The sequence below is a fragment of the Rhinolophus ferrumequinum genome, chromosome 25 (genome assembly GCF_004115265.2).
Source record: "Rhinolophus ferrumequinum isolate MPI-CBG mRhiFer1 chromosome 25, mRhiFer1_v1.p, whole genome shotgun sequence".
Lineage (NCBI taxonomy): Eukaryota > Metazoa > Chordata > Mammalia > Chiroptera > Rhinolophidae > Rhinolophus > Rhinolophus ferrumequinum.
The window spans coordinates 20,849,931-20,874,217 of NC_046308.1; the positions used below are offsets into that span (position 1 = coordinate 20,849,931).

Here is a 24,287-nt window from a genome sequence, read left to right on the forward strand (position 1 = left end):
TTCCTCCCTCCCTCCCTTCCTCTCTCTCTCTCTCCCTTCCTCCCTCCCTCCCTCCCTTCTTTGCTTCCTTCCTTCCTTCCTTCCTTCCTTCCTTCCTTCCTTCCTTCCTTCCTTCCTTCCTTCCTCATTTTTCTTTATTAAAGGCTAATAGTTTAGAGAAGGAGCAATCTGGGATGAGTTGTGAAACAAATAGTCTCATAGGATTATAGGAAAGTACTTTTATATCAAAGCTGGTGATTATTCCCTATTCAGTCCACTGTTTTTATAAATAAAAAAGTAATGACTATCAACTTTAATTGAAAAATAAAAAATAAAGAGCAAGAAAAGTAATGACATGCTTCAAACATATAGAAAAGTACAAAGAATAATATAGCATATGCCATCATATAGATTCCATAGCTCTAAACAATTCACCATTTAAAAACATTTTTTTTTTATTGGGGAATATTGGGGAACAGTGTGTTTCTCCAGGGCCCATCAGCCAAGTCATTGTCCTTCAATCTAGTTGTGGAGGGCGCAGCTCACTGGCCCATGTGGGAATTGAACCGGCAACCTTGGTGTTATGAGTACTGCGCTCTAACCAACTGAGCCAACCGGTCACTCCAAGTTCACCATTTTTTAAAAAAAGAAATAAAATATTATATATATGACATTATCTATATAAGAGGCTTATCTGTACCCCTCTTGACCTATTTCCTTCCTTTTTAAAGGGTAAACACTGTCTTGAACTTGGTACGTATTCTGCTGGTCTATGTTTGTTTATATTTTTACTACATATATATGTATATCCTATGTCCATCAGGAATATATTGTGTTTTTAAATTTCTGCTTCCCCACCTTTGAAACTGTAAAAAACAAAAAGTAACAATGGTATTGAAGAAAATCTGGAAGGGAAAGCACCCAGAATTCTGTAACTCTAGTACATTTTCATATTGTGACCTTGCCTGTATGGTGCGCATACTTTACAGAGTTGTGATCTGTACCATTTTGTGGTCTTTCCCCCCACTCTTTGCATCAAACTGTAAACATGTTTCCATGTTTTCATCTTCAGAATTATTATTTTTTAGGGGCTGTGGAACATGCTGTGTTTCCCTGAAAATAACACCTAGCCAGACCATCAGCTCTAATGCATCTTTTGGAGCAAAAATTAATATAAGACCTGGTCTTATTTTAATATAATATGACTGGGTCTTTAATATAATATAATATAATATAATATAATATAATATAATATAATATAATATAATATAATGTAATACCGGGTCTTATATTAATTTTTGTTCTAAAAGATGCATTAGAGCTGATGGTCAGGCTATGTCTTATTTTCGGGGAAACACGGTACTCGTTTATGTATAATTTTCAGCAAGCCATTTAAAAACTCTGGTAGACAAAAACCTCTCAATGATGGTGGTTACCTTTGGGCTAAGTGATGGAATTGGGGCCACTTGCATTTCTCAATGTATAACTTTCTGTGCTGTTTATTGTTAAACTATACACATAAATTATTTTGTTATTTTTTTTAATAATAAAAGACCTTGCTCTCTGCAGAAAATATCCCAGGAAGGAGGACCCTTACCTTTCAATGTCGTAGGAAGGTCATTAAACTTGCAGACAGAAAACCTAGACTTTAGCCCTTGAGCAAGTCCTTGGCTTTGTTTTTCTCATCTGAAAAGTGGAGCCAATTTACCTGTTCCATCACCTTGTTTTGAGGATCCAAACAGTGCATGTGTCAGAACGTGCTGGATGTGGAGGAACAAAATACACTAGCGAAGCAAGATCAAGTTTGGCACGTAGGAGATTTAAAGACTAATGTCAGGGTACTTAGACTAACATGAGCTTGGCTGTGGTATCCTCAGGCACTCCTGTTGGCTTTTGGGGTCCCAAGGGCAGAAATAATTCATCCCTGAAGTTAGGAGTGACTCATGGGGGGAAGAATTTGTCCTAGGTTTCTTCTATTCATGAGGGAGTTTTTCTTAGAATTCTTTATCTGCCCTGTTAGCTGGAAATAGAGTATTATAAAAACTAGATTTCTATTAGCCCAACACGTCCCATAAATGTTTATAGACTTTGTTTATAGCATTATCTTAGGAGTTGTGTGTTACTTATTTGTGACTGATAACAGCCAGGCAAATATTAATGAGGGTATCACAGTCGTAAAGCATTACAAATTAACTACTCTGAAAAGTAAGCAACCGAGGGCATTTTACGGGCAGTGGCAGCCTTGGAATATACGTATATATATTTGCTCACTTATGCTTATTAGCTAATCTGCTGAATCAAAAAAGTGCATACTTAACAGCATTCCGTTGTAATCAACAAACGGGGCCCGTCAACTGAAATAACTTTATGTGACTTTTTAGAGGCATGGGAGGGGAGGGACGGGCAATAGGATTACTCATCTGTCACAGTCCACGTGACCCAGTGTGCAGAGTCAGGAAGGAGTGGCCATTTCACCCTTAGTCAGGCGAAGGTGCAGTTGGGAACTCTGTCTTCTTTGGCTGCTACAGAGGGCAAAGTGGAACAGGTCCACAATCTGGGAAGGTAAATGCTCTCCTCAACAGTAGAACTTTCCCACCTCCAGCCACCGAGACTCACAAGCCCCACTTTAAAGTTGGGAACACTGAGTCAGGGAGAGGCGAAATGTTTTATCCAGTCCCTCACTCAGGCCTAGAGTGGCAGCACTGCGGTTAAAACCCAGGTCCTCTCACCACCAGCCCTGGGGGTGGCGTGGGGTATCTCTTTTTACGTCATTACCTCTCTCCCCACATCTGGTTCTGCCTCTTCTCTCCCACCAGAAAGACTATGATATTAGGTCCCCTGGGGCTAAAGAATCTGTAGGGGAGCCAAGGCACAGGGTCCTCAGGAGGCCCATTTTAGGGGAGGGGGTCGTGCATTAGCACATAAGCTTGGAGTTGGTGTGAAACGCTCTCTGCCAACGAAGAGGCAGAAAATGGGAGATTTGGTTGGTGGGGATCCGAGTCACTTGAGGGCCCCAGAGAGCTGCAAGGGGGCAGAGAGGGGAAGATAAGAATAGAGAGGAGCTGCAAGGGCACCATTCCCCAGGGCTCTGACTGGGCGGCCCTTTACATGCCCTGAAACGTATTAGGTTTTATGCAATAAAACAGCTCGTGCATTGCATCTAGGGGAAGGCTAATTTCTTTCCTATCGAGAGATTTGAAAACAAAAGATTCGCCATGATCATCCCTTAATCCTACCCTTCCTGGTAGTAGCGTTTTTTGGAGATGCCTTGAAAATTAATTTTGGGTGACTCCAGCGCCCTCTGTTGGTTTAAATTAGCAACTGCACCATCCAGTCAGGTAGCCTTCTTTATGGGGCTCAACGAAGTAGGGAAGGGAAAAAGAATTGCATCAAGAACTGGTGAATTCAGGGGTGAAGAGAGAATAATTCTCCCTCAAGTTACATGAGCTAATTTATATCAAATAACCTAACACCCAGCCTGCCATGCAAGGGGGTCTTGGTCATGTTCTGGTTGCGTTACGTCAAGATGCACTCCTCCTGGGCGGGGAGATAAAGTTATGATGTAAAAGTTTCTCTCCACTTTCGCGTGGGGCTGGGGCTTCCCGCCCATGGGACTCTCCAGCACTCAAACTTGCTTTTGGGAATAGATCTGATAAACCTTTGCACACCGAAGTGTAAACAGTTTAAGCGGCAGTCCATTGGTGGGTTTGGAGGAACCTCAGGGTATTCGTCGTTGTGCGTTGGGAAACAGAGTTCTATAGCTAAATAAGTTTGTGAAGGGTCATTTACCGTGCTCCCCTCCTGGAGATTCGCTGTACGTGCTGTATAGTAAAGGCTCAGAGAGGTTGTTTGGTAAAGAAACTGCCTTAACTTTGTTTCATTCAGTGTTTCACAGCCTCTTGGACCACAGGCTCCTTTTCTTTTATAGAATATCTATTTTTCTCTTAAATGAAGCTTATTGGGAAGCTTAGAAATAGAGCATGACTCTCAGGTATTTGTATCCTTCTATTTTTGGTTTTTATTTTATTGTGAGAAGAACACTTAGCGTGCGATCTATCCTCTTGACAAATTTTAAGTGTACAATACTACATTAGTATTGATTTACAGGGACCACGTTGTGTGGCCGAGCTCTAGAGCTTGTTCGTCTTACTTAACTGAAACTTTATGCCTATCGATTACTAACTCCCCGTCTCCCCATCCTCTCCAGCCCCTGGTAACCACCGTTCCAGTCTTTGATTTTATGAGCTTGACTATTTTAGATGCCTCCTATTTGCGGAATGGGGTAGTACTTATCTTTCATATTCTGGGGATAAAAATATAAATCTCTAATTGTGGTATTTCAGCCAAAGGACAAAGAGGTGTGGGCCAACATTGGGCCCTGAAAACTCACAGGCGTAGACACTACATACACAGGAAATGGCTTCTGCTAACGTTTTTAAGTTTGTCTCGCTGGCCTCTGCCACCCCTAGTTCACCTCTCCTCTCCTTCCAGGCAGACATCTTCTCCGGGGCCATATTCATCAACTTGGCCCTGGGCCTGGATCTGTACCTGGCCATCTTTCTCTTATTGGCGATCACTGGCATTTATACAATCACAGGTGAGTCCACTCAAGCCCAGCCCCGGGTTAGGCTCTTGGAAAGAATGAAAGGAAGTAGGAGACATGGCTTCTCCTCTCGAGGAAGAGAGGTACACCCAGGAAGTAGTTTGAACATGGGGTATTTGCTTGGTCCCAACCCTAACAAGTTATATAGGTGGCCCCAGAAAACTCCAGTGTTGGCTGGAATAGTCAGGACAGCTTCTTCCTGGAGGTGGGGCAGGGCTTGGCCTGGCAGACCGTGGCGCGAACTTGGCTGAGTGGAAAGAATCAGGAAGGGTGTGCCGGGTGCAGGAACAGATGAGAGCAAGGAATGGAGGTAGGAACGGGCCTGGCATGGGGTGAGCAGCAGGTGTGCTTGGCTGGAGGACAGTGGTCAATATGAGGTAGTTGGGGGGGTGTGTGGGGAGGTGATAAGGCCTGATAATTCAAACAAGGTCACAGGACAGGGCCTGGGACTCCAGACAGAGGTCTTGGATTTGACGTGACAGGCACTGGAAGGCACTGTGGGGAAAAAGGGAGAGTGACACATACAAAGAGATTTTAGAGGAAGACTCAAGAGATGGCTGGAGAAGCTGGTGACACGAATAACAATTGGGGGCACATTTGCAGAGGGGGTACTCTGCCCCAGTTAGGGGGGCCAGGGTCAGCGATGGAACTTGCAGCTCAGCTGGAGCCCCATAGCTTTGGGGACAAGAAGTTACTTAGATGGTTTGAGTAAAGAGAGTCGACATACACGTAGCCTTTTGACGTGTATTGACTTGGCAACGTCAGCAGACATGCTGTAGAGATGTCAGCTCTTTGCTCTTCCCTGCCTTCATTTGTGGAAGATGCTTCTTCTTACCCCAGAGAAGCCATCTCCTGGCTGAAAAGGATCACAGCGAGCTCTTTCTCCTCAAATAGGGAGAAACAGTTGTCCTTTCCCCAAGGTCTTCCCAGCACTTCTGTGAACAGTGGTGGTGCTGTCATGCTGGGTAGCAGACTGCTGTAACAGGACAGGGGGGGAAGGGAGGAAAGGCAGGCAGGTGATTGAGGGGTGTGCTCAGGTGTGCAGAAGGGGAGGGACAGCGGTGGAGACAGGAAGCGGGCTGACAGGTTGTCCTCCTATGCGACGTCAGTTGACTGTCTCCTTGTCTGCTTAGGGGGCCTGGCAGCTGTGATTTACACAGACACCTTGCAGACGGCGATCATGCTGGTGGGGTCTTTTATCCTGACTGGGTTCGGTAAGTGGGGCCTGGACAGGCTGAGGAGGTGGGGAGGCAAAGGTAGAGAGAGGCCCAGGGAGAGAAAAGCAAGTCCAGCATCTCTGTCCTGCACCTGCTCCAGCAGTGAGCTGGGGGCGCTCTGCCCTCCCCAGGGAAGCGGTCCAACCAAGATTGGCCATCACTACGGGTGTGCAGGGGGTGCTCTCCTCTTCCCTGGAGTTCTCAGGCTGGGCCTGGCCCAGACAACGCCTGCATTCCCGGCGGTCCTCTAGATAGTCTGGGCCAGTGGTCCCCCGTGTGGGCCTCTGATGACATGATTTTCTCTCCACAGAGAAACTGGACAAAAAAAGGAATAAGGCTAAATATCCAAGGCTAAATATATTCAAGTGTTGTGTCTTAAATTTCAGATTTTTGTCTTGTCTACATTTTGAGGTCAAATGTCCTTTCTTTTATGAATTGATAATGATAAGTGATCATTTTCTTGTGTATGTTGTTATTTGACAAAATTAAAGAAAATCAATCCTTCTGTGTTATCCCCTCAGGTTTTCAAAATTTCAATGTTTTGAAATTTTATTTTGTCTATGAAATCCTAAAGTTAAGACTGGAAACCCTAAGCCTAGAGGTACTTGTTAAGGGAGGATATAAAATGCATTTTATTTTTAAGGGGGTCCATGCTCTGTGTGTCTTGTGAAACCTCATATCTGCTCTCTACGCTCTATTTTCTAAGAGCTTCCATTCAGTTTTCCCCAGTGGTCCCTGAGGGTCTGCAGGGCAGAGGCTGAAATGACTTTTTCAAGGACACAGTTAACAGGTGGCAGGGCCCCAGGCCCCTCACCCATTCTCTGTCCACCCCACCACACAACTGGGACCGGGGGTGGTATGGCCTAGTCTGTGTGTTCAGGTTCCCAAAGGCTGCTGCTGACAGCAGGGGTCGAAGGGAAAGACAGGTTTTGAACCTGGTTCGAAACCAAGATCTTTGTTTTAGTGATTCAAACACCTTTCCTTTGTAAAGAGGTCTATGGTGGGAGTCCTTTCACAGGTTGTTGCTTTGTATCTTCACTGTAGCCCCTGGGGGGTCTGGGTAGGGTTAACAATGCCATTGTACGGATGAGAAAGCCCAAGCCCAGAATGGGAGAGTGACTTGCCCAAGACCACACAGTGAGGGCCCTGGCTGTGGGTTGGGTCCTCTCAGTTTCTCAGGCATCCACAGGAGGGAACCGCTATGAAGAGTTGAGAGTTTCAGGCTGTTGATTTTTGTTACCGATGTTTTCCAGCTTTTCACGAAGTGGGAGGCTATGAAGCCTTCATGGCTAAGTACATGAAAGCCATTCCAACCGTGGTTTCTGATGGAAACATCACCATCAAGAAGGAATGCTACACGCCGAGGGATGACTCCTTCCACATCTTCCGAGATCCCCTCAAGGGAGACCTGCCATGGCCCGGGCTCATCTTTGGGTTGTCCATTCTTGCCCTGTGGTACTGGTGCACAGATCAGGTACCCACACTGGACGTATGGCGTGGGCAGGGTCTTCTCTGGGGTGCGACAGGGACTCCTGTCTGTGGCTTGCAGGGTTGGGAAAGGTAGGGCAGGGCTCACGTGGTCTGGGGGGTCGCTGAGCCTTGGTGACATAGGAGTGGCAGGCTGAGGATATGGGGGAGGGGAGCAGGAGTGGCCAGAAGGTGTGTCACAGCCTGCCCCCCTCCCTCACGGGGCTTTCCCTGACAGGTCATTGTGCAGCGCTGCCTGTCAGCCAAAAACATGTCTCACGTGAAGGCCGGCTGCGTCATGTGTGGGTACCTGAAGCTGCTGCCCATGTTTCTCATGGTGATGCCGGGGATGATCAGCCGCATCCTGTACACAGGTGATGCCTTCTGCTGGACCCGGTGGCCACTCTCTCTCCTTCTCCTGGCTCCGAGTCCCTTCTAAAGCCCTGCAGCTCCCTGCTCCTTCCTTTCTGTGCCCTTGTTCTTTTCTTGCTACCATGACCAAGCATTATTGTTCTCCCTCTAGAGTGTGGGCAACTTGAGGTCACAGAACATGTGGAGTTGCCTTCTCTGGTTTCTTACGTTGACACCTGCTTTCTTTCCTTTCGCAGATTCTCTGAAGTCATGATATGCCTCCAGCTGTGGCTTCTTCCAGCTAATACTCGCTCACTTCTTGCTTAGTCTCACGCAGGGCCTTACTGTCAGAGGACCCCAGCCAGTCTCTAAATATCTGCTACTCTGAGCCCTGTTTCCTGGACAGTTTCCTTGAAGGAGCCCCGAGTCTTGCACTTTGCTCTCTAGGGTGACAGATTCTTCCTTGGCCCTTTTGTGGCCTCTCCAGCATTGCCAGTTGCATGCAATTTTGGGGGCAGCCATCAGAGGTCAAACCTTTCATGGCATATAAAATGATGGCAAAAACGAGGGCACCACAGAGTGAAAGTTTGGTGAGCACGCTCGGCAATGAAGACAAGACAGTCTCGGGGCGCTGGTTACCATCAGCTGCACGCTCCTAAAAGTGCTCTCACACTCTTCGGCAGGCTTGCCTATCACGAAATAAGTATACGGAACTGAATACTTTGCGTTATAATGGATGTAACACAAAAAAAAATATTTCAGATGAATCAGTGCTGTAAGGGCAGCACTAAATGAGATACCTGTAGTAGGCACCTAATAAATGTCGGTCGATCTGAATTTTATAGAATTCTATAGAAGTTTCCAAATGTTTCTTCAAGTCTCCAGATCAGGGGTGTCCAAACTGCGGCCCGCGGGCCAACTACGGCCCGCAATCCATTGTTAATTGGCCCGCAGCAAATTCCAAAAATATATTTAGTTTACTTAAATAAACCAGGTGAGGCAATACGTACTTCACCTCGAGTGAGCGGCCCGGCTGTTTGTGTATTTTGCCGCATATGGCCCTTGGTGAAAAACGTTGAAAAAAGTTTGGACACCCCTGAGCTAGATCTTGTCCCTTTCCCCTCCCAGACTGCTTCCTTTCTATCTCTACTCCAGATTTCCCACATCGTGGAAATAATACCCAACTGCTCTCCCACGGGGGAATTCCCTCAGTTGTCTGGGCATTCAACCCTACTTGCAAGAGCTGTGTCAGCTTCAAATAAGCCTCAAAATTAGAAGCCACAAGTCACTGTGATCTCCAGGCAAACAAGACAATAGTTACTGCTGAGCTGCAGGGTTTCTGGCTAAAGTCTAATTACTGTGCTCAACTCCCTTCCCACTCTGAGCATTTCTGTGCTTCCCGTTCCTCTGCCGAGGAACTGTCTCTCCTCCCCCGTCAGAGCTTGGGCATGGTCAGGACCAGTGGCCGCAGGGGCCTGGCATCGAAGGGTTCAGCCAGGAGCTGTACTCTTTGTGGAACCATTTCAGGGCCTCGGGCAGGAATGTCTCGTTTGAAGTCTTACCTTAAGAAAATGAATCTTAAAATAGTTCCCTGATGTCTGCTTGCTGACGTGGCTCTTTATCTCTCCTCAGAAAAAATTGCCTGCGTCCTTCCCTCAGAATGTGAGAAATATTGCGGCACCAAGGTTGGCTGTACCAACATCGCCTACCCGACCCTGGTGGTGGAGCTCATGCCCAATGGTGAGAGTCGTCCCCACTGGCAGGGTCTTTCTTGTAGGGAAAGCTTCAGGTGTCCTCAGTCTTTGACTGTGTCTTCCCTCAGTGGGAAGGAGACATAGGACTTGGTGGGGCATTCTGAGATCTGGCACTTACTTGTCCATGAGTCAGGCCTGGAAAGGGAATGATCTGAAATGCGTGAGGAAAAACACGACTTTTCCATGCTCATCTGGAAGGTCTTTTGTAGCTCTCCAACAGACATTAACAGGGTGGCTTGAACTAAGTGGAGTTTTACCTGGAGAATGAATTGACTTCTAGACTGTTTCAAGGAAAAACATGGAGGGAAAGCAAGGAGTGGTTTTAGCTCTAGAATGAGGATGTTTGAGGCGGTGGACGGGACACACGGGGGCTTCTCACTGTAGAGAATCTGTTACTCATGGAGATTGAGGACTTAGGGTTTAGTTAGGGTTTTGGGGTAGAACGGTTTTTGGGGTTACTGTTCAGATTTCATATTGAAGAAAAATCTAATTCTGGCTCAAGAGGTACAAATCTCATAAGGTTAGGGAGTCTCAAGAGAGCAAAAATTCAAAGGTGTTGATCAGGAAAACTTAGAATGAACTTATATAAAATTTTATTACTGAAGGGAAACATAGAGATTATCTAGTCAAACCGTTTCATTTTACAGTTAGGGAAACTGAGGCCTGCAGAAGGAAAGTGTCTTTTCCAAGTCACACAGCAACTCAATGTCTGGCTTACATAACTCTGTTCAAGGCTGGAAGTGAGGAATTTGGGATGGTCTTAAAAAAACGTTTTAAACCACAGACTGGAGGCATGACCTTGGACAAACCATTTGCATTCAAATTTTATAAACATGGGAGTAATAGTTAACTATTCTATTGAGCTGGGCTGCTTATTAATTGAGGTTGCAATTAGAAAGAGTCACATGGCTCTTTTAGAGTTCTGGCTTGGATTACACTAGCCTCTGTGGGGTGTTTATGCTATTTCTTTAGATTGGCAGACAGACCCTGTGCTACATGGCATGCAGGACAATGAAACACTGTGTTATCTGTGCCATTGCCACTCTCTTATCAGCTGGAATCTGGCGTCTGTAAACACCAAATTCCCCAATGACCTCCTGATGCTGGATCAAATACATGTTTTCCATTCCTCATTTTACTTGACTCCTCAGTAGCATTCAGCATTATTGATTATTCCTCTTTCTTGAGTTATTTTCTTCTCTTGGATTCCATACTAGGATTTGTCCCTGTTTGTCTTCTTCCCCTTAGTGTTTTCAGCTGCTCCTTTTGTCTATCTTGTAGATTCAGCTTCCTCCACCCAGCCAGTAAGTGTTCCCCCACCAATCTGTTACCAAATTCTGTCCATTTTGCCTCCTAAATATCTCTTATATTCATCCATCTCTATTTTTTACCTTCATCATCCTACTCTGACATACCATTATTTCTTGCCTGGACTGCTGTAAAATTATATTCAACAAATATTTGTTGAGTGAATAAATGAATGAGAGTTTGATAAGAATATAGTATGTAAGAGGAGAGCTGTATCCCAGCTCAACAATTAACTAGTGAAGCAAAGGGCAGAGGCAGGGCTCGAAGCCCTACCTTCTAACTTCTTAAAATGGACCTTTGTTTTAACAACTGAAAAATGAGGGAGTTTGATTAGATGATCTTTATACCTCCTTCTATATCTCCAGTAGTCTGTGATCTATGTTATATAAACTCAGGAGGAACCACGTAAAAAAACTTCCTGACAGATGACAAAAGAATTGGAATGGGTAGCCTTTATCATTCATCTTGGAAGGTTGTAGATGAAACTATGGAATTTATTCACAGATATAAAACCTAGAGGAATGGTAGAATCATGTTCCAAAAAGATCTCAAAAGGCAGAAATGTTGACTCAAATCTAACAAGGTGAAGTTTAATAGAGATCTATGTCAAATTTTATGTACTTGGGTCCCTCAAACCCAATTGTACAGGAATACTGCAAGAAATGGAAGATGTTTAGCTCGGAGAAGAGAGAGTTCAAGAGGACATGAGTTTTCTTTGGATATGTGAAAGAGGGTAAAGTGGTAAAGGGGAAGACATCGTCTGTTGGGTAGCATTAGGACTGCATCCAAGGCTATAGAGATATCAGATTAGTCAGAACTGTCCAAGAGGTAGGAGTGGAATTAGTGGGTCATATGGTAACTGTATGTTTAACTATTTGAGGAAATGTCAGACCATTTTGCACAGTGGATGTTCCATTTTACATGACTGCCAGCAATGTATGCGGGGTCCTATTTCTCCACATCTCCACCCACGTTTGCTGTTGTGTCTTTTTTTATTATTATAGCTACCCTAGTGGGTGCAAAATAATATCTCATTGTAGTTTTGATTTGAATTTTCCTGATGCTGAGCATATTTTCATGTGATTTTTAGCCACTTGTTATCTTCTTTGGAGAAGTGTCTACTCAGATCCTTTGCCCATTTTTAATCAGGTTGTCTTTTTTTTATTGAGTTGTAGGAGTTCTTTATATTTTCTGTATACTAGACCCTTACTAGATATATGATTTGCAAACATTTTCTGCCATTCAATGGGTTACATTTTCATTTTCTTGAGAATATTATCTTTTGAATTTTAGTTTAAATATTTCTGCTATATTATTAATCTCTTGGGTAAGAGACCTTATAAAAGTCCCCTCAGATGGAAAAACACACACATACCCCATCACCACCATCACCACTATCACCATCACCATCGTTATCATCGGTAGCAGCATCATGATCCAACTACAAAGTGTTTACCTCATATGTATTTTGTCCCTAGATCTTTGTTGACTACTGTGAGTTTACAATATAATGTAAAGCCACAGTCCATTCCTTTAAATGTCCAGTCTTTTTGGAGAGATAAATTGAAGACCATGGCATGGTTTCAGAAGCCAAACAAATCTTGAGTCCTCACAGTTTCCAAGCACAAAAGAGCCAAGGTGCTGTGTGTGCCACTCAGAACCTCCTTCTCTTCCAGGACTGCGAGGTCTGATGCTGTCAGTCATGTTGGCCTCTCTCATGAGCTCCTTGACCTCCATCTTCAACAGCGCCAGCACTCTCTTCACCATGGACATCTATACCAAGATCCGGAAGAGAGCAACCGAGAAAGAGCTCATGATTGCAGGAAGGTAAATGCAGCTTCCCCCTGCCACGCACCATGACAGCTTGAATGATCAGAGAGGTTCCCTCAAGCTAAGGAAGACTGGTAGATGCTTGGGTAGAATGGGAATAACCTCTGTGGCTAGTTATATTTGCCCTTCAGTAGCATTAACTTTATTATTATTATTATTACTACTCGTTAGTGGCATTAACTTTAAATTGGAGATCATCAAACAATGCCTCTCTGGAGTGAGAAGTGACATCAGTGATCATTAAATCTAACCCTCAGTTTATCAATGAGAAAAATGAGACTCATCCTGCCTAAAGACAGGCAGCTGGGACAATGGCAGAGCCAGGACTGGAACTCAGAGCCAACCGAGACCTTGTCCAAGGCCATTTATACTGTCCCATGCTGTCCTCTTCAGCGCTTCACACTGTGGCTCTTCTCACGGGTCATCGCTGAGGCCTGATACCTCTGATGCCTGGACCCTTGGCTGAAACATTTTGCAGGACCATTATAAGGATCAAGTGATATTTTGCTTGGGAATACACACTCTGTAGTCTAAAACCCCAGGCTATGTGCACATGTAATTGTCCATGGGCTAATGGACCCAATAGGATACGGAAAGCAGGAAACATTGACACCTGGCTCAGGTGTGCTAATCACCATTATTATCCATGGAGCAGATTGTCTGGATTGAAGGCTAGCAGAAGCTCTGCTATGTCTCTCCCTGGGGTTATGGCAGGTCAACCTCCTCAGGGCAGGTGGAACAAATCCCTGGGATGTTAGTCCGAGGAGAGGTTCCCACTGAGTGCAGGAAGGGTATGCCACCTCACAGGTCTCATGATCAAGATTAGGGCAACGGAAGGAAGGGAAAACTGACAGGTCACTCTTAGGTGACAAGGCATCTGGCGTTCAGGAGAGCTCTGACTAGGTAAGAGTCTACTACCCTGCCTCACAGAAAGCAGCACCATTACCCTGACTAATTTTTCCTTACGAAGGAGTTTACTGGGTTTTCCTGTTATTTATAAGGCTTAGGATGCAACACAGGAAGGGAACCGTTTTGTTGTTCTGCTCAGGGTGGACTCCTTGGCCCTGATATGTTGAGCTAGCATTTTCGTGCATCCCACGACTGCTACCCTGGGGCTTATCCCTTCCCTAGATAAGCTTACAGTTACATAAAACAATCCCAAACTTTGCTGTGGGACTGTGAGAGCTATCAAGAGCTCAGAGAAGGGAGAGGTGAGCATGGCATGCAGTAGTTGGGGAAGGCTCCTGGGGGAAGGAGACCCCGAGCTGAGTCCAAAATGGTGGGTAGGATTTAGGTAAGTGGCGGGCAGTGGGAGGGATGTTCCAGAAGGAAAAATATGTGAGTGAAGACACTGCTTTGTGGAGGTTAGTTTCAGACTTTTTTTTGGCCTTAAATTGAGGTCAATGAGGCCAGGGAATCACAGCCTTCTTTCTAATTAAATCAAGAGCACATATAAGAGGCCTAGTAAGGGAATCCTCCAATCTTTTCAGGATTTGAAGTAAAACTCAAGAGGAGAAGAGATAGAAATACCTGGTAGTGTCCCTTTCTAGCTAGGCGGTTCCTTTATAAACTCTTCTTGGCTCACGATTTTAACTTTGTTGTGACTAAAAAGAAGGAGGAGGGGAAGAAAATAGTAATGATAGTTTTTACTATGTATTGAGTGCCTACTATTTGCTAGGGGTTTTACTCTAGCTAATCCCAATTGCAACCTTGCAAGATCAGTCATGTTATTCCCAATTTACAGGTGGAGAAATTGAGACTCTGAGAGGTAAAGCAAGGTGTCCTATATCACACAGAGAGAATAAAAGACTTCCGAGAGACGAAGTCCACATTCTTGTTCCTCCACTCTACTGTCTCTCAAAGTGGGATTCTGTTATGGTAATGACAGGTCTAGGTCATTGCTGAAAGTCAAGGTCATTTCACTTACTCATAGGCACAGATGACTTTCCCCAGGAGGCGGAATATGGAAGGAAAAAGCCTTACGAATGAATTTGCTAATTATGTTTCCTTGCTGTGGTCATATCATATACACATTTATGTGTATATATTTGCTAGTTATATGTGTGTGTGTGTGTATGATGTATAGCTGTATATATTTATCAACGCAGAGCCGTTTATTGACACCCTGTTGTGGGGGCTTTGATTCCAGATTGTTCATCCTCGTGCTGATTGGCATCAGCATCGCCTGGGTGCCCGTTGTGCAGTCAGCACAAAGTGGGCAGCTCTTCGATTACATCCAGTCCATCACCAGTTACTTGGGACCACCCATCGCAGCTGTCTTCCTGCTTGCTATTTTCTGCAAGAGAGTCAATGAGCCGGTAGGTATCATTCATGTAGGTTCAGAAAAGCCCATTCTGGCCCAGAAATTCCCACCTGGTTTTGCCTATTGTCTGTGGGAGGGGTTGTATTTCCCAGAGGTCTCAGGCTGGAGCGGATGTGTTTCTTAGGGTTTGTCCAGGGAACATGGGACTCTCATGGGTTCACGTTCTCTTGGACCCCCCTCCTCCTTGCTGCAGGCTCCAAACTAATTCCTAACTAATGACGTACATTTTCCATCCAATCTTGGTGAGTTTTTCCCAACTGCATGATACTCCTGGGGAAGTGTGTAGCCTCTGGGTGAGCAGCTCCAGAGGAAGTCTGAGCACAGGTCACCTCCTGTGGTTCTGCAGTGAGCTCCACTCTCCAGACAGCATTTTCAGGGGCCCCTGAAGGACCAAGTCCTGGTGCTCAAGCAGTTTATATGCAAATCAAAGTAAGGTCAATAACCATTGGATAAAATGTGGCACAAAATACTAACAGAGAGGGGTTTCTAGAAAGGCTACATCAACATGGGTTGAAACTGAGAGGGAAGGGAGGGCATTCAAGGCAGAGAGAACAGCACTGCCCAGAATTTGGTGGTGGAAGTAGGACAGAGATGAGGGTGAAGGACTTGTCAGAAATCTTACCTGGCTTTAGAGGGAGTTTGTGTGTGTGGATAATAAAAGACACAGCTGGAGAGGCAGGTTAAAGTTAGATTAGGCCTGGCCCCTTTGAAAGCCAGGTTAAAGACTTTGGGTCATCAGTGGGGGTGCCATCACAGGTTTTGAAGCACCACGAAAAGGATTCCTTTGAATATGGCTTCTGATTGGGGTTTTGCTCAGCTGTCTCTGTATCCAACCATCTACATGCCTCAGGAGGGTTGAGAAGGGGTGAGGATGCTGCCTGCGCAGTTCATTGTCTGAGACAATGTAAATGACCGCATATATTTGGTTGGAGACAACGGCTTTCTCCCAACAGGACAGAAACAAATACATACCAGGGAAATAGCTCCATGGAGTGACCCAGCTTTGAGCTGCACACATCACTATGTGTCTCTCTTCATTCAACATTTACCATTAGGAAGATAGTCCAGATTCGCTGGTGACACAAAACACAGTGTATAAACACCACTGAGAGATCAGAATTGAACCTGAAAGTGATATCTACAGGTTAGAGAAATGAGCATACAATGGGGTAAGTTTCAGTAGGGATTGGCAGAGACTGGTTCACTGAGAGATTTCTAAAATACAAGTTAAGAACATGGGGCCAGAAGCCCAGCTGGGTATTGCAGTGAGCCCAGGGCTTTCAAAAAACAAGGCTAAGAATTGGGATAGACTGTAGATGTTCTCAACCAGGAGTGATTTTGCCCTCCCCTGGGGACATCTGACGATGTCTGGGAACATTTTTGATTGTTGATTTGGGGAATGCTACTGGTATCTAGTGGGTGGAGCCCAGGAATGCTACTGAACATTCTGTAATATGCAAGGCAGCCCTTCTACCCCAACAAAGAATTATCCAGCCCAAACGTCACAATACGGAGGGTGAGAAACACTGATCTAGAATCTTCAGAGAATAGCACGTAGACAGCAAAGTGATTCTCAGGACTGCTCGGGCACTGCATTTCCTAGGGGTGGGTGGGGGGATAGCTCTAAGTCTTGAGGAAAATCTTAAAGTTGCTCAGATTTTTTAAAGAGCTTCTCCACGATGAAGACTAAAGCAAAGGAAGAGGCTAATTGCCAAAAAAGAAGGATAGCCTTAGCAAGTTACAGTGATACTATTCACACAAACTCAAGTCAAGAAATAATTTTTTGACTGAGTAAGTGCATGGGGGATAAATGGGGAACACTCATCTTTTCCTTTTTCCTTGTTCATTTATTCATCTAGCAGACACTTCCCGATGCCAGCTATGGGGCCAGGCACTAGCAACACAAAGGGAATTAATACTAGTTCCTTCCTTGGGCCAGCTCCCAGTTCCGATGGGGAGACAGAGAAGTAAGTGCGTGATGACGCAGCAGTGTGGTCGGCACTGGCACGGAGGTGTGTCCCCAGTGCTGTAGCCACGGCCAGGAGGATGTGCCCACTCAGTTCTGTCTGGGGAGGAGAGAGGACTTTCAAGTTAGAACAAGATTACCAAGAAGGGAAGAGCCTGTGCTCTACCAGGTAGAGCGAGTGCCCTGTGCAAGAACATGAACATACATGACACATGGAAGAATAGCTAATAATTTAGTGCACCAGGAACATAAAGGGTAGGGGTACTGATGGCTAACAAGGGAGCTATTCAGATCAGCTCTTGACAAAATCATGAAGGTTCTTTTTGGCCACCTTTTTATAAGTCACTCTACTTTGTCACTGGTCCTTTTAAAATGTGGCCTCGAGACTCAGACCCGGTCCTCTAGGTGAAGACTGACAAGACAGAGAGAAAGAAAGAAAAAAAGAAGGAAGGAAGGAAGGAGTTTAAAAAACCCTGAGAAACTGTTCCCCAATGTTTCTAGTCTCTTAAAGTCTTCCATTGTTCTAATATGGAAACCCAAAATTTAGTATAAAAACACATAATATAATTTTATGTTCTCAAATTAAAAACAGTGACTTTGGAGTTATAAAAGGGGCTGATGGAAAAGTTCGTTTCTCCTCTATCCCCAAAAGATCTAATTTCTTTTTCTATGTCTTCGAGGAATACAAATTACTTCACAAGTAGTTACTTTATACCTGAATGTGCCTAAATCTGAAGGTAATAGTAGCTGCAGGCAGAGAGATTCAAATTATTGTTAAAGTTAAAAGGAATTTTTGCCATTAAGTCTCTGGGTTGATAGTCTAACAAGTTATTAGACACTTTACCCCATTATATTATGAATCCTTATCTTCTGACCCAGGTAAAATCACACCATTGATATATGATAGACGTGTCAACCATTGAAGGCCTGACATAACACTTCCAGCCATATATTGAACTGCAGGGTCCTGGCTTCAAATGACCCGGACCTATCATTTCTCTCACCTTTATTCTTTTGCCTCTGTCCTTCAGGAGTGCACAGCTGTTTTTCTGTGTTGGGCATCATTAACCCTAAGTTTTCTTTCACAGGGAGCCTTTTGGGGACTGATCATAGGATTTCTGATCGGGGTGTCCCGTATGATTGCCGAGTTTGCTTTTGGAACCGGGAGCTGCATGGAGCCCAGCGACTGCCCCACGATCATCTGTGGTGTGCACTATCTGTACTTTGCCATCATCCTCTTCATCATTTCTGTCATCATCATCGTGCTCATCTCCCTCTTCACCAAGCCCATTCCAGATGTGCATGTGAGTTTTCATTTGGGAGACCCATCCTGCCCTGGTCATGTTCATGCTGCAACACCCATCTTGGTTGTCCTTGGCGCAATTAGATGTCTCACACTCATGTGACTCAAATAGGCCATACTTGCCCTTGGTGCCACGTAGAAGGATACAGGATAGGAGGCTCCGAGTGCCAGCACAGCAGTATCAAGCATGCGTCTTCCGCAGGAGTACTCACAGCGGTCCACATTGAAGTCCAGGGCATATTTTCTGAGTCATGCTCCCCAAGTGACAGCTCAGGTAAAAGCCAGTGAGGTCACATACCCTGGCTTAGATGCTCACGTCCGTAATAGGAACTTATATTTCTTGTAACAGTCTCATGGTCAGAACTTACAGGGATTTCAGGAAGGGACATACCTAGTTACAAAAATCACCACAGACAGGAAAATCTGAAGTATGATTTGCCCTTTAGTTTTTCCTAATTAAGCATCTAAACAGTTGCCCATAGAAGTCAAAAAATTGCAAACAATATCAAAGTCCTCAAGACTTCAAAAATGGCAACAATTCTTATTTAGCTCTGCAAGCATTCTTATTTAGCTCTAGGTGTCGCCCTTGGTTTAGGGTATATTCATTCCCAGCCTTCCCAGTGCAGATGATGACCAATTATGGGCCATTTTTCCTGTAAGCAATATAGTCTGGTAATCCTGCAAACTGACACTCTGCCCTTTCCAGCTTTCCAAGGAACAGAGCTGGAGAGTTAACCCATTGTCATCATATTTGTCCATAGAGAAAGAGAAAGAGTTTTGTTAACCCATTACACACACATCAATACAGGGACTTAAGAAATCCCTAAGAGACCTTTGACCTCATTGCTAAATTTTCAAAGCTGTGACCAACCTACGGTAAATGTCAAACAAAAACGCTCTCATAGCAGCAGAACCACCATCATGTTTATTGGCCAACTCTGTCACAAAATTTCTTTGTGTTGTATTAATTGCTTCCTGATGTCTGTCTTTGAATTGCAGCCCCAAACGCATTTAGTTCCATGCATCCTCTTGGAGTAGAGAAAGCAAGGTAGTCACCAAAGAGGGCATGGCTGGGATGAACACACTGCATTGATTTTTAGACTTCAAATTTCTGGTGTCATGGCAACAGAGACTGTGCCTCCAGCTCTTCTCTGTTCTAAGTGGCTCCTTCTTCTACAGACTCTCCCCCACAATACAGTAAAAACATGTACAAAAATCTGATCTTACACTGCTGATGTAGACAAATGGGTGTCTAGTCTTGTTTCAGAGCTCCAGTGCTAAAAGGAAAACATTCACTTATCATATGTAGCAAGAGTTCTTTCATTCAAAACATTTCTGTATTCTAGGCAGCCTCTTAGTCTCAGAATATGCATATATCATAGGGGCTAATGTTTACATCTAAGTGTGTGATTTACATCTAAGTTCCTAACATATTTAGATATAATACTATGGATGGAAACTGTTATCTATGTTCTTGTTGGTACTGAGAAACTACATTTCTTTTTCCTTCTTTGTTCTCCTAACTTCTCGGCCACTGTTTGGATCCTTCTGCTAACCTGTTCTGCTTTCTCCACAGCTCTACCGCCTGTGTTGGAGCCTGCGCAACAGCAAAGAGGAACGTATTGACCTGGATGCAGGACAGGAGGACATCCATGAAGCCCCAGAGGAGACCATTGAAATAGGTGATTTGTGACTCAGAGCCTATCCCTGAGCCCTAAAAATTTATTCCTACAACAGCTAGATCACTTTACTGAAGCCTTCACTAAATGCCTTCATCAAAGCGCAGACCTCTCTCCTAAAGGGAGTGGGGAGCAGGGTGGGGAGGGGGTGAGATGAATAAATGAGTTTTGGGGTGTTCACTCTGAAGCCTGGCCAAGGGGAAGAGAGAGGTACAGAATCAGCACAACCCGCTCACCACTTAGAGTTTACAGTGCTCAGTGATTAAGTGTGGGTGAGAAATTTGCCACCTTGACTTGAGTTGGGCCATGGCCAGTGACAAGGAAAGAGTTAAAGGTTCTTCTGACTTAGCCTGTGAAAGCAGATGGAACCAAAGCTATGGTCAAGTCTAGCAACCAAAACTAGCATTAGGGGGATGGAATAGAGGCTCTGGGATCTTATGTCTTACTGGCTTACCACATCAGGTTTAGAAAATTGAATTTCTCTGGGAGTTCAGTGAGATAATGCTTACCTGATCATGGAGAAATGCTTTCCTCAACTTCTGTGTTGCAACATTTTTTTCTCTATGTGGAGGATGGTGGTGGAGATGTGTAGTGTACAGAGGTGTGGGAGCTCAAGGTCATATGTTATTTGCCTGGTGCTGGGCTGAAGGTCTCATCATTCCATCTGAAGGGGAGCACAGATACAGCAGAACAAGTTCTGAATCTGGCCGTCAGGAATATCACAGAATCCTAGATCTAGAAAGGGCCCTAAGATCATTTGGTCTTATCACCTCATTGTACAGACTTGTAAATTGAGGTCCTGGAGTGGAGAGGCTTTGCCTATGGTCCCAGCTCTGGTATAGTCTGCTTTTGAACTCTAACGACCTTTCAGTTCTGAAACCTGTGACTCTATAAGTGCTGGAAGGAGGCTGGAGCCACGGGCAGCTGACCATAGTGCTGAAAAGGTAGCCCCTTTCTGTTTCCCTGGAACTGTTCAGATCAATTCGTACTACATGGCTGAATATATTGTGAGGCCTTGGAATTTTCAGATGTAGCCAGTGAACTCCTGAGTCATGCATGTCTCATTGCTTTCCAGTAATGTAGCAAACAGATATGTTTATGTGTTTATGTGTCACAGCTCTCCGGCTGTGTCTCTCATAAACTATTATTTCCTGTTTGATTCTGACAGTTCTAAATCAAAACGTAGTTGCATTGGGCCTGATAGAGAGAAAACGTAGGCTCGCTGATCAGAAGGATGTAAAACATGTCTCTTAACATCATCTTGTCATTAATTAAGTTCACTCAGATATTTTGTACCATTTCCATTCCTGTAATGAAGAAGATTGGGAAATGTCTGCGGAATGGCAGATGTCCCACTGGAAACCTTTTCTAGTCCCTCCTGCTTCTGTGTTCAACAATCCTTTTATGCCTTTCCCCTGATACAGAAGTTCCTGAGAAGAAAAAAGGATGCTGCAAGAAGGCCTATGACCTGTTTTGTGGCTTGGACCAGCAGAAGGGCCCCAAAATGACAAAAGAAGAGGAGGCAGCCATGAAGCTGAAATTGACAGACACCTCTGAAAAGCCTTTATGGCGGACAGTAGTGAACATCAATGGCATCATTCTGCTGGCTGTGGCCGTCTTCTGCCACGCTTATTTTGCCTGAGTCCTGCCGTTTGCTGGAGACTGCGCTCATAAAAGCCAGGCTCTTTACTCTGCCTCCCTTGAGTCTCATTCTGTGATGTAGAAGAACCAGTTGTAAATGTCGCCCAGTGGATAAATGTGTACATGTGTAATTACAGGATAGCTGGAGGAAAATCATTAATTTGTTGTTAACTTATGTGTTTGAGGCCAGTGTGACACAGTTAGCTGTACATATGAGAGCTTCAGAAGAATAGTCTACTCATTCATGAAAAGGCAGACGAAGAAACAGAAGCCCCATGAGGTCTGATGCCAGTTGGTAGAGTCAACGTGTTAGCGTTGTGGCTCTTGAATATTATTTTGAGTCGCGGCCTTCTTGATTCTGGTCACTTTCCCCATCTGATCTTCCTCATCTCTCTCTCTCTTTCTTTTTTAAGAAAAAACATGTCACCCCTCATCATATCCCTGTTAAGTTCTTCCTGGCACAAGAAAAATCATTCTGATAAACCGATGAACACATTGAAGCTGAGAATGGGAGTTTGTTGGGGGTCCCTGTCCTGGATGTTAGTTCTTTGAAGGAGATCCCCAGGGATACTAATACTTAGTACTAATACTTAGTATTAGTACTTTATCATAAATTTAACTCTTTTAATTCCACCTGTGAAATCCCAATTATATTGTAATATAATCTCACTGAAGTGAAGAAAAAGTCACAATGTTAATATTGACTGATTTCAGTCTAGCTTAGAAAAGAGCTGGGACCCGGGGTTCTGTGGAGCTGACAGTAGTTCCTGGATGGAAAAATGGCTCAACAGGTGAAGGAAACCCAGAGAACACTATTTGATGTGCCCTCGTATTCCCCTTCAGCTAGGCAGAGAAGAGGGAAAAGTGGAGAATTTCACTTGGCTAGCGTTACTCAGCCTCCTCAGTTTTATATGGAGTTTGTGACATTTTTGAGCTTTGAGAGGACAAAGGGAGAGGATTGGAAGTTGGTGGAAGGAGTGGGCACAAGCATCTAAAGTGTTTTGCATTCTATTTCTGGCTTTGCCAATGATCCACTTTGTATATTGTGGTAAATAATTTTGTCTCAACTGTGTATTTTTCTCTTCGAAAAATGGGGACCTTGGTGCTTATAGCATCTACTTACCTCCTCTGGGTGTGACAAAGTCACGTTGTAAAGAGGAGGGGAGATATATACATGATAGATGCCAAACAGATGTTATAGTAAGCTTCATTTCGTCCCATACGTTAAAATGTATTACTTTGATAAAAATAAACACATTGAAAAACTGTAACATCCAGATTTCCTGTTTTCAGAGATTTTAGACAAATACTGACCACGTCCGTGGTGAGCTTTAGTGGGCACACGATATGGATTAGGAAGCAAGAGCCAAGATAGTTGAGAATAGAATATAGCCACTTGAACAAAATATAGTAAAGTTTGGAAATGATTTTAAAATCTCTAGTAAACGTGAGGTGAGTAGCTCTACCTTCAATGCGTAGTGTCCTGTCAGAACAGACTGAGCCACTTGGGTAACCAGGGCCCAGTAAATGATAAACTGTACTAGAATAATTGCAGGGGTGCAGGGAAGGGCAATTCTTTTCCTCAAATGGAAGATGGGTCCTTCGGGACAGAGTGATTGCTTATTAATGCTCAGTTTATAGAACTGAAAAAAATCATGCCCTATCACATACACACACACACACACACGAAAAATAAAGCTTCTTTAAATATGGATGACACTCAAAATGGAAAGACAGGCCACCTACCCTGCAGAGTGAAGTTGGTTCAGGGACGTTTGACTTACCTGGGAGCATTGATTACTTCTGTGTAGCTAAGCCAGGCATTAGTGTTTACTTAGAGAAATTTCTACCTCTGGAACTCACTGGAACCACTCTTTGCTAGTGCTGAAGTCACCATCTCCTAAAAGATGCACTCAGCTTGTCCTGTGCCACAGAAGCAAACCTTGGGAGAAAAACATGGGTTCAGTTGGAGGAGAGAGGTTTCTTAACATTGACCTCCAACCCCACCCCCCAAAAACGCCTTCTAACCTTCTCATTGGATTTAGGCAAATGGAACTGCTTGAACGAGGTGCTGCTGCCTTGGTAGGTTGGTGGGGATGGGATTAGGCAGGTGTGGATGAGGTTAATGGAGCAGCGTTGTTTGCTTCCAGAGGTTTTAGAACCAGTGTTGTTCAGTCCAGAAGCTCCTCATTGCACCCCTGGCTCAGTCAGCTTTTGTACTCCTAAGAGCAACTCAAAGAACATGTGATTGGACACAATTCATCCCATGCCTGGAGAACTGGTGGCAAATGTCCACCTGCTCATGGGACCTTCTTTATACATGAATGATGGCAGCATATACACATGCATTTCAGAATCAAACAGTGGCTTGGAACGGTGGTTGGTTTGCGCATGATAGCTGTATCAGAAACCCTGGAGGACTCGCTGAAACAGAGGTTGTTGGGATCCACCTCGGAGTTTCCCAATCAGTAGGTCTGGAACAGGGCCCAAGAATTTGCATTTCTAACAAGTTTACAGACCATTTTGATGCTGCTGATTTGGGGAGCACACTCTGAAAACACCTACTTAGAATTAACTCACAGAGGCTTCATTTCATCACCAAGGCAGGCAGAACTGAGAGAACCTCTTTCCCAGGCCCTATTTTGAGACTTTTAGTGATGTCCCAGGACCAAAATTCTTTTCTGAAACCAAAGGTATGTAGGTATGGCCGAGGCACGTTACAATGTCAAAGCACAGAAAAATCCCACCCTCCTTACCTTTAGGACCCATCTGCGTAAGTCTGACTTCACCCCACTGAGATGTTCAATGCCTGACACTTTACCAGCTTGACTTCTATTTTAATTTGGTACTCATCATGTATCATAGT

General features: G+C 44.4%; 1 protein-coding gene across 1 annotated transcript in view; it reads left to right on the forward strand.

The window, feature by feature from the left end:
• Positions 1–21,943, forward strand: part of SLC5A1 (solute carrier family 5 member 1) — a 50,046-nt gene extending 28,103 nt beyond the window's left edge. The window contains exons 6-15 of the mRNA XM_033097966.1: positions 4,471–4,576; positions 5,716–5,796; positions 7,053–7,273; positions 7,505–7,640; positions 9,250–9,357; positions 12,356–12,506; positions 14,659–14,827; positions 17,887–18,102; positions 19,678–19,783; positions 21,205–21,943. Of these exons, the coding sequence (XP_032953857.1) occupies positions 4,471–4,576; positions 5,716–5,796; positions 7,053–7,273; positions 7,505–7,640; positions 9,250–9,357; positions 12,356–12,506; positions 14,659–14,827; positions 17,887–18,102; positions 19,678–19,783; positions 21,205–21,422 (1,512 nt within the window). The 3' untranslated portion in view covers positions 21,423–21,943. The remainder of the gene's footprint in view (positions 1–4,470; positions 4,577–5,715; positions 5,797–7,052; positions 7,274–7,504; positions 7,641–9,249; positions 9,358–12,355; positions 12,507–14,658; positions 14,828–17,886; positions 18,103–19,677; positions 19,784–21,204) is intronic.
• The last annotated feature ends 2,344 nt before the right edge of the window (positions 21,944–24,287 follow it).